The sequence below is a fragment of the Polypterus senegalus genome, chromosome 10, assembly GCF_016835505.1.
Source record: "Polypterus senegalus isolate Bchr_013 chromosome 10, ASM1683550v1, whole genome shotgun sequence".
In the NCBI taxonomy this organism is placed as follows: Eukaryota; Metazoa; Chordata; class Cladistia; order Polypteriformes; family Polypteridae; genus Polypterus; species Polypterus senegalus.
Window position 1 is genome coordinate 22,407,634 of NC_053163.1, and position 10,575 is coordinate 22,418,208.

The 10,575-nt window shown below is 47.1% G+C and overlaps 1 protein-coding gene across 1 annotated transcript in view; it reads right to left on the reverse strand.

Annotated features, from left to right (window-relative positions):
* Positions 1-10,029, reverse strand: part of LOC120536926 — a 35,461-nt gene extending 25,432 nt beyond the window's left edge. Inside the window, exons 1-2 of the mRNA XM_039765505.1 lie at positions 9,209-10,029; positions 2,969-3,004 (exon numbers count right to left, since the gene is read on the reverse strand). Coding sequence (XP_039621439.1) covers positions 2,969-3,004; positions 9,209-9,769 — 597 coding nt within the window. The 5' untranslated portion in view covers positions 9,770-10,029. The remainder of the gene's footprint in view (positions 1-2,968; positions 3,005-9,208) is intronic.
* Between the last annotated feature and the right edge of the window lie 546 nt (positions 10,030-10,575).

The following is a 10,575-nucleotide window of genomic DNA, read 5'->3' on the forward strand; positions in this document are numbered from 1 at the left end:
GGAGGGGAAGCAGTGCAGTGTCAACACCGTATATGGTGGGGATGGTGCGCTGCTGACCTCACTCGGGACGCTATGGGTCGGTGGGAGGAGTACTTCAAGACCTCCTCAATCCCACTAACATGCCTTCCACGAGGAAGCAGAGCCTGGGGACTCTGAGGTGGGCTCTCCCATCTCTGGGACTGAAGTCACCGAGGTGGTCAAAAACTCCTTGGTGGCAGGGCCCCGGGTGGATGAGATACCGAGTTCCTTAAGGCTCTGGATGTTGTAGGACTGTCTTGGTTGACACGCCTCTGCAACATCGCATGGACATCGGGACAGTGCCTCTGGATTGGCAGACCGGGTGGTGGTCCCCTCTTTAAAAGGGGACCGGAGGGTGTGTTCCAACTATAGAGGGATCACACTCCTCAGCCTCCCTGGAAAAGTCTATTCGGGGTTCTGGAGAGGAGGGTCCGCCGGATAGTCAACCTCGGATTCAGGAGGAACAGTGTGGTTTTCGGCCCTGGTCGCGAACAGTGGACCAGCTCTTCACCCTTAGCAGAGTCCTGAGGGTGCATGGGAGTTTGCCCGACCGGTCTACATGTGTTTTGTGGACTTGGAAAAGGCATTCGACCGTGTCCCTCGGGAATCCTGTGGGGGTGCTCGGGAGTATGGGGTACCGGACCCCTGATAAGAGCTGTTCGGTCTCTGTACAACCGTGTCAGAGCTTGGTCCGCATTGCCGCAGTAAGTCGAGCCCGCTTCCAGTGAGAGTTGGACTCGCCAGGGCTGCCCTTTGTCACCATTCTGTTCATAACTTTTATGGACAGAATTTCTAGGCGCAGCCAGGGTGTTGAAGGGGTCCGTTTGGTGGACTCAGGATTGGGTCACTGCTTTTGCAGATGATGTTGTCCTGTTTGCTTCATCAGGCCGTGATCTTCAGCTCTCTGGATCGGTTCGCAGCTGAGTGTGAAGCGGCTGGGATGAGAATCAGCACCTCCAAATCCGAGCATGGTCCTCAGCCGAAAAGGGTGGAGTGCCCTCTCAGGGTTGGGGAGAGATCCTGCCCCAAGTGGAGGAGTTCAAGTATCTCGGGTCTTGTTCACAGTGAGGGAAGAATGGAGCGTGAGATCGACAGGCGGATCGGTGCGGCATCCGCAGTGATGCGGCTCTGCATCGGTCTGTCGTGGTGAAAAGGAGCTGAGCCGTAAGGCAAAGCTCTCAATTTACCAGTCGATCTACGCTCCTACCCTCACCTATGGTCATGAGCTATGGGTAGTGACCGAAAGAACGAGATCGCTAATACAAGCGGCTGAAATGAGTTTCCTCCGCAGGGTGTCTGGGCTTTCCCTTAAAGATAGGGTGAGAAGCTCAGTCATCCGGGAGGGGCTCAGAGTAGAGCCGCTGCTCCTCCGCATCGAGAGGAGTCAGATGAGGTGGCTCGGCATCTGATCAGGATGCCTCCTGGACGCCTCCCTGGTGAGGTGTTCCGGCACGCCCAACCGGGAGGAGGCCCCGGGAAGACCCAGGACACGCTGGAGGGACTATGTCTCCCGGCTGGCCTGGGAACGCCTTTGGGATTCTCCCGAAGAGCTGGAAGAAGTGGCCGGGAGAGGGAAGTCTGGGCCTCTCTGCTTGCTGCTGCCCCGCGACCCGACCTCGGATAAGCGGAAGAGGATGGATGGATGGATGGATGCATGGTGGACACCAGTTGTTTTGGCTCATTTTGTATCTCATTATTGTTTGGCTGCTAATTAAGGAACAGTAAACAATTAAGGGGTCTGAGTCTTCGAGAACAAGTCAATTAAAATGAGTTCAAAAGAAGTTAATTAGCAGCAAAAAAAAGGTCAGTCATTAAGAAAAGGGTTAGAATGAAAACCTGCAGCCACGGTGGTCCTCTAGGACCAGAGATGGCGATCCCCGAGTTAGATTATAAATCTTGTCACAGGACATATCTTTAGTACTTTTGGACAGATGGATAGTTAAATGTTGTCCTCACCACTTTGTAAAAGCTGGGCACCGGAGAATGTCCCCAGCCAAAGTGGATCCATAGCAAATAACACACCAAACCAGCCTAATGTTGGGGCCAGATTCAGCGTTGGCCTTTGATGAACCTCACAGTCGTCAGTAATATCAGAGATATCAGATGAGCCCCATGATGCAGTGGTTAGCAGTGCTGTCTCGTGTGTCCAACATGCTGGATTCAAACCCCACGGCCGCATGTTTTCTAAGGTCCTGACTCTTTGTGGTCATTAAAGACCCTTTGTAAAGAGTAGGGTGTCTCCCACTGTCCATGGCCTAGTCATTCTGGCCCCTTAATCATCCCCTGTCTCAGATTAGCGATTAGGTGGTGAAGTGGAGATGGAGAGCCAGTGTGATGAGCGTACTGAGGGATGTAACACATTGGTGGTCAGTAAAGTGCTTTGAGTAGCCAGAAGAGCACTATATAAATGTATAATTATACTCCAGTTTCCCTCTTACATCTGAAGCAACGCACCGGTTAGGTTAACTGGCAACTCTAAACCTGCCTGTTTATGTGGGCCTTCAGTGGTCTGGCACTCAGTCCAGGGCTGGCTCCTGCCTTGTGCCTGATGTAGCTGGGATACGTCCTGCTTCTCCAAACCCCTTTAAGCAGGTGGATGTTACCACGCAGTATAAACCCTACAACTTGCCACAACAGGAATGTGTTACTGGCTGAAATTAAATCTCTCCGACTCTCCAGCCAGTTGTATATACATTCTGTCACGCTAAATGGTTTCGCTTTTATGTTAATAAATGGGCTCTCTGCTCTTTTATTCTGATGACTAAAAAAAAAAAACCCTCAAAGTCAAGTTTTACCCTACTGGATTCATAAAAACACATTATTATTTCTTGGTAAGTCAGGGTATAGGAAAAAAAAATCATTTACTTCAAACCACCCACCTCTTCTTTCATCTTTTGTTTAACTTACCACCCCACCATACAAGCCCGATTTCTTGAAGATGAATGCTCACCTGATCAGGGTGCTGGTTTGAGCCGCCTTGGGAATCCTGCAAAAAAAAGGGAAGGGGAGACGCTAAGTCTGTGGCCTGTGAGGTAAAAGCGCCCGTCCACCAGAGACGTAGACAGACGCGGCTCAGTCAGTCGCTATGGAGTTCATTCAGTTAGTCCACTTAGGAAAGCTGAATGGCAGCCTGATACAGCGAGCGAGTGAGTGAGTGAGTGACACTGCGGGGGGGTTAGATGGAGCAGAACAGGATTTTATTTTTCTGTTCCCCCCTCACTGTTGGTTGCACACACAAAAGTAAAAATTTCACAGTCCTCTATTACAAGTTGTTGTATTGTCCCGTGTTTCAATGTGGTCACTGGTTCTCTCTTTTATGTATTAAAGTGTATGAGAAATCTGCACTTAAGATATAAAGACGACGGACCTCCACTAACTTACTACTGAGAGATACGGACCCCTTCAGTTAAATACAGTGTGTGTGTGTGTGTGTGTGTGTGTGTGTAGGGGGAGGCAGAGTGGGGTCTCGTTCTTCAGTGCTTGGTTTTGGCTGATTTAGAAATGAGGTTTACACTTTTCAGTAAGAGGATTGTGAACATCTCAGTTGACGGGGTCTTGGCTGGCTTGGGTCAGTTCACCATTGTAAGATATACTTGTGAAAAGGGACGTACACTCCGTGAAGTGGTTTGTTTTTTTTCTCTTTTTTAACATTTTTGGACATAACAAGCTTTAATCTTCATTTATACAGTATCTTTAGATAAAGGTGATAAAACGTAACAAGCAGCGTGCCACATTTAGATTTTGTCGTCCACTGTACAATTTAAACAAACGTAAATGCACATTGCAAAATGCATATGGAGAAAATGTCCACCCCTCTGTTTATCGCTACCTCAGGTTGAGGACCATGCTCTGGTACAGCATGTTGCCTCACCCACCACACGACCAAACAGCTCAGGATCCTGGTTGGTAAACCACCAGGCAAACCAGTCCCACCCTCCAGAAATGACCTTCTATCTGCTGCAGCCAGGTGTTACGTGGGCCACCCCTTGGCCTGGTCCAGCCACTTGAGTCCTCAGAAATTAGGGTTCTCCTAGCCGGACCAACCTCTGGGAATCGCACCATATGGCCGTAGTACCATAACTGATGCTCCCTCACAATGCAGGTAATGTGCCTCATTCAGGACTCCATGAGCAACACAAAGTCAGACCAGCGGTACCCAAGGACTCTCCAAAGAGACACAACACCAAAGGAGTCCAGTCTTCACCTCACGTCACTGGATAGCATCCATGTCTGGCAGCCATATAGCAAGACAGGGAGCACCAGGACTCTAAAGACCTTCGTTCTTTATATGTACAGTACAGGCCAAAAGTTTGGACACACCTCCTCATTCAATGTGTTTTCTTTATTTTCATGACTGAAGGCTGATCAAAACTATGAATGAACACATGTGGAGTTGTACTTAACAAAAAAAGGTGAAATAACTGAAAACATGTTTTATATTCTAGTTTCTTCAAAATAGCCACCCTTTGCTCTGATTACTGCTTTGCACACTCTTGGCATTCTCTCGATGAGCTTCAACAGGTAGTCACCTGAAATGGTTTTCACTTCACAGGTGTGCCTTATCAGGGTTATTTAGTGGAATTTCTTGCTTTATCAATGGGGTTGGGACCAGCAGTTGTGTTGTGCAGAAGTCAGGTTAGTTGGACGATCATTTATTTTTCAACAGGACAAGGACCCCAAACACACCTCCAGGCAGTGTAACGGCTATTTGACCAAGAAGGAGAGTGATGGAGTGCTGTAAATGGTCACGAAAATAAAGAAAACACATTGAATGAGGAGGTGTCTCCAAACTTTTGGCCTGTACTGTATATTGGGAGCACCACACACCCCTTTCCAGAAACCTCATGACCTCCCATGCTCACTCAATCCGTCTACTGACTTCATAGTAGGAGTCACCAGAGTCATGAATGTCACCACTGAGGTAAGTAAACCTCTCGACGTCATCTCAACACCACCTCAGACACCTAAAATTGGAGTTGGGGGCACCGGATCAGCTGCAAGTGATTTGAACATCTTTAGATGGGCGCTTGTCTGACCCTGATGTTTTTAAACCACAGGCATTTAGTTTGCTTTGCTCTTTGCTCTCATCTCCAGATACAGAGAGCTGTCCGAGGCCTTCCAAAAGAAAGGTACAGACGCCTAAGAGTCTCAGGAAAGACAGCATTAAGAATCGGTGTTAAAAAATAATCTTGAAGTTTGATTTGTTGTCATAAACCTCTCTCAGAATACAAAAGGTAAGTTTTCTGAACTCAAACACTTGCTGTTTCAAAGTGGACATATTCAGCAAGTTTCGAATGTTTCTTCTGGCGCTCCACAGGCCATAATTGGGAGTTTCATCTTTTTAACTTGTGTATACCTTCCTTTAACAGTACAAATTTCTGGGAAAAATGAATGAATGACACGATTGTGAAAAAGTACCTTTGACTTCAGCGAAAAGGAAAAAAAAAAAAATAAGGTCAAAAGATCACCAATGGAGAGCCACAGTACATCGTGGGACCATCAAGTCTCCACAGCACCAATTAGATAAATCATCCTTAAGAGCTTATTTGGACAGATACAGGTGCCGGTCATAAAATTAGAATATCATGACAAAGTTGATTTATTTCAGTAATTCCATTCAAAAAGTGAAACTTGTATATTAGATTCATTCATTACACACAGACTGATGTATTTCAAATGTTTATTTCTTTTAATTTTGATGATTATAACTGACAACTAATGGAAGTCCCAAATTCAGTATCTCGGAAAATTAGAATATTGTGAAAAGGTTCAATATTGAAGACACCTGGTGCCACACTCTAATCAGCTAATTAACTCAAAACACCTGCAAAAGCCTTTAAATGGTCTCTCAGTCGAGTTCTGTAGGTTACACAATCATGGGGAAGACTGCTGACGTGACAGTTGTCCAAAAGACGACCATTGACACCTTGCACAAGGAGGGCAAGACACAAAAGGTCATTGCTAAAGAGGCTGGCTGTTCACAGAGCTCTGTGTCCAAGCACATTAATAGAGAGGCGAAGGGAAGGACAAGATGTGGTAGAAAAAAGTGTACAAGCAATAGGGATAACCGCACCCTGGAGAGGATTGTGAAACAAAACCCATTGAAAACTATGGGGGAGATTCAGAAAGAGTGGACTGCAGCTGGAGTCCGTGCTTCAAGAACCACCACTAACAGATGTATGCAAGACATGGGTTTCAGCTGTCGCATTCCTTGTGTCAAGCCACTCTTGAACAAGAGACAACGTCAGAAGCGTCTCGCCTGGGCTAAAGACAAAAAGGACTGGACTGCTGCTGTGTGGTCCAAAGTTATGTTCTCTGATGAAAGTAAATTTTGCATTTCCTTTGGAAATCAAGGTCCCAGAGTCTGGAGGAAGAGAGGAGAGGCACAGAATCCACGTTGCTTGAGGTCCAGTGTAAAGTTTCCACAGTCAGTGATGGTTTGGGGTGCCATGTCATCTGCTGGTGTTGGTCCACTGTGTTTTCTGAGGTCCAAGGTCAACGCAGCCGTCTACAAGGAAGTTATAGAGCACTTCATGCTTCCTGCTGCTGACGAACTTTATAGAGATGCAGATTTCATTTTCCAACAGGACCTGGCACCTGCACAAAGTGCCAAAGCTACAAGTACCTGGTTTAAGGACCATGGTATCCCTGTCCTTGATTGGCCAGCAAACTTCCCTGACCTTAACGCCATAGAAAATCTATGGGGTATTGTGAAGAGGAAGATACAGTACACCAGACCCAACAATTCAGAAGAGCTGAAGGCCACTATCAGAGCAACATGGGCTCTCATAACACCTGAGCAGTGCTACAGACTGATCGACTCCATGCCACGACACATTGCTGCAGTAATCCAGGCCAAAGGAGCCCCAACTAAATATTGAGTGCTGTACATGCTCATACTTTTCATGTTCATACCTTTCAGTGGGCCAATATTTCTAAAAATAATTTTTTTTTGCATTGGTCTTAATTGATATTCTAATTTTCTGAGATACTGAATTTGGGACTTTCATTAGTTGTCAGTTATAATCATCAAAATTAAAAGAAATAAACATTTGAAATACATCAGTCTGTGTGTAATGAATGAATCTAATATACAAGTTTCACTTTTTGAATGGAATTACTGAAATAAATCAACTTTGTCATGATATTCTAATTTTATGACCGGCACCTGTACAAGCCAACCCTAAAGGTCAGTAGTTCCTCTGCCGAAAACATCCATGACTGGTAGTCATTTCCAAGGGCCAAGACATGTCTTGCTATAGTGGATCATGCAGCACATCTCACTGACTTCAATAAAAAGTGAGCAGCTGAAGTGTGCAAATGACCACTGGACTTTGGAACTGGGTGCTATGGTCAGATGAGGGCTAAATTCAGCTCTTTGACCACAGCAATAGAGTGGTGGACCCAAAGAAAAGACCCTCGTTCACAGCCTGAAGTATGGGATCCAGTCTTTGATGTTGTGGGACTAATACTCCAGAAGATGATACTGTTGCTCTACAATATAATATGAGACATTATCTAAAATCTGTGGTGGGCTGGCTTCCTGCCTTGCGCCCTGTGTTGGCTGGGATTGGCTCCAGCAGACCCCCCGTGACCCTGTAGTTAGGATATAGCGGGTTGGATAATGGATGGATGGATGGACTTTACCTAGAATATGTCATGTCACTTTCTAATCCACTTCATCTATAATAGGGCTGTGGATTTGGGTGGGGCAGGACGGGGCCAGAGCCTATCCCCAGTGCGGGTGCTAGGTTATTTTGTGCCCTATGCCAGGCATATTAGTCCGCCAACTAATTGTTTGGTAGCTAACCCCCGTGGCTGGATACCACCACCAAGGTAGCTAACCCGTGTGGCTGTGTGTGACCCCCTAAAACCCATTGGTTAAGATCTGCGCCCTAAGCAAAAGTCTAATTCGCCTCAACGGTGGCGCCAACCCTGTCTATGCCAGCTAGCATAGGATGCACGGCAGGAACAAACTGGATCATCACAGGGCCAGACTAGAAAAGTGATTCTAATAATTATAATTAATGATTATAAAATTATTGACTATGGAAGGAGGGAAGGCTGCTCCTCCATTACCCATCACATTGCTAATCTCGAATGCTGCACTCCTATAATAAATAAGAGCTCAGAACATGAAGCAAATGGAGGTATAGTGGTTACCTCCCGAGTCCCAGGTTCAAATCCCCCCCAACCCCGTTTGCTAACTATTTTCTTACCATGAATGGAGGATTGTTTTCCTCCAAGTACTCACACTTCCTCCACAAACCCAAGTTAGGCTGATCAGAGACTTCAGATTGCCTCAATACGCTGGTGTGGACGACTGAGGGAGTCTGCCCAGTGATGCTGCCATCATAGATTTCAACTCCCCATAACCCTGATTTGAATTAAGCAGGTTTTGTGTTGGCAAACTCAGCCAAATTCTCAGGGTGCCAGCATTTATTACGTCACCCTTTAAAAGCTTTGCTGGATAAATGCAATGTCAGCTTGAAGGTTTTTAGATTTAACTAACCAGATGACTGGGAAATTGTCTATAACTGTTGAGCTACTGGTCATTGAAAAATGATCTCAGGTAGGAATCTGATTATCTGTTACGCTATCTCAGTTTTATTTTTGGTGGCACGGGCCATCTGCCACAGCACTGGGTCCAAAGTCACTCTATGTGGAGTTTGCAGATTCTGCAAGTGTAATTTCTACTCTGATCATCTAAATGTGCGAGTTAGGCTGACAGCTGAGTGCAGCATCAAAGTAGTGTGCTGCATGGGGTCCCGTTTTGATTGCAAAACAGAAACACTGTGGGCTCCCAAGCTCCTGGGGCCCCAGCCAGTGCCCATTATGCCCACATGTTAAGACGGCCCGCGAGTGTACCTGTGTGCATGCTGAATATCACAACTGCCGGGCGTCCCGTCCAGGACTGGATCTATCCATCCATTTTCCAACCCGCTGAATCCGAACACCGGGTCACGGGGGTCTGCTGGAGCCAATCCCTGGCAGCACAGGGTGCAAGGCAGGAACAAATCCCGGGCAAGGCAGCAGCCCACCTTAGGGCACACACACCCGGGACAATTTAAGATCATTATTAAACTGTCCTTAACAAATTTAAAAACAGAGTCCATAACAGCAGGTCAGATTTTAACCAAATATGAAATGCTATTCCCTCAAAAGTCATACAGACGATGTCTGCCCTCACCTGCTCGTCCGCCATCTCCACGCTGTGCCCCTGATGCCCGCGCACCAAGCACACGGCGCAGATGAACTTGCTGTCGGTCCGGCAGAACAACTCCAGCGGCCTGCAGTGCTCCGCGCACGGCTTCCACGGCAGGTTGGCGGTCGGTTTGTCCAGCACGTGCCTCCGCAGAGCCTCGGCGGTCCTGTGCGGCTTGATATGCGTCTCGCAGTACGAGGCCAGGCAGGTGAGGCACGAACTGACGGCTCTGCGCTTCACGACGCTGCACACATCGCACGCCACGTCTTCGGGGCCAGCCAGCTTCTCCCCCGGGCGGCTCAGGCGCCGCTTCTTCAAGTACTTGATCGCCTCCGTGGCAATGCCGTTCTTATACACGTGCGGCCGGGGGTTGTAAACATCTTTGCAGGTGGGACAGCTGAAGTTTTCGTTTTTGCGTTCGCTGTCATCCCACAGCTGTCTGAGGCAGCCTTCGCAGAACGTGCGTCCGCATGGAATGGAGACGGGCTCGGTGAGCAGCTCCTGGCACAGCGGGCAGAAGAGGTAAGTCACGAACTCCGGATCCATTCTCGAACACAGGCAACTTCGATAGATCGAAAGAGAAAGCTGCTGTCATTTGGCAAAAAAAAGCCACAACGAAGAAACCTGGCGCAAAGGTAGGAATGCAGGGCGTGTGCAGTGCGGGAAGACTTTCACAAACTGGGGGTCTCCCACCAAAGGCATTCCGTGTCACGACAGTATGACGTAGTTAGGAACACGAGGACGGGGCAATGAGGGATACCATCAAGAATGCTTTCTGTCTGCACCTTTCATGGTGTCTAACTACGAATAGCAACTGTTGGGGAACGTGCACTTGAAATATAGGATGGTCCAGATCTAATTATGCAATTTTCATTACGCTATAACTTATTAAGATGATTACATAGAAAATCACCCGAAAAATCCCGGACCATCGAGAAGTGTGCGAACTGACGAAATGAAGAATCGTCTTCGCGCTAAACTGGAATCGTCCCCGCATAAATTAAAGTCATCCAGACGATCTGGATCTGCATAATTAGAACTGGACCACCCTGTATATAAAATGTCGTAGAATTAAATCTTTTTTCTTCTACCTCTTCATCTTTTCTCACTTGTATGCAGAGACTCTGCCTGATCAACCTTCTCAGTAGCTCAGTCGTGCACCTCCAACCTAAGGATCCCACCCATCCTTTTTCCTTCAAGTCTTTTACTTTAGCCAACTACATCTGCTTCTGTCCCTCACTTTCTCATCCCCTGCACTTCCATTTCCGTCCTGCCAACTATACTATACTATACTGTCTATCTATTATATAGTGCCTTTCATATATCTATCTATCTATCTATCATATAGTGCC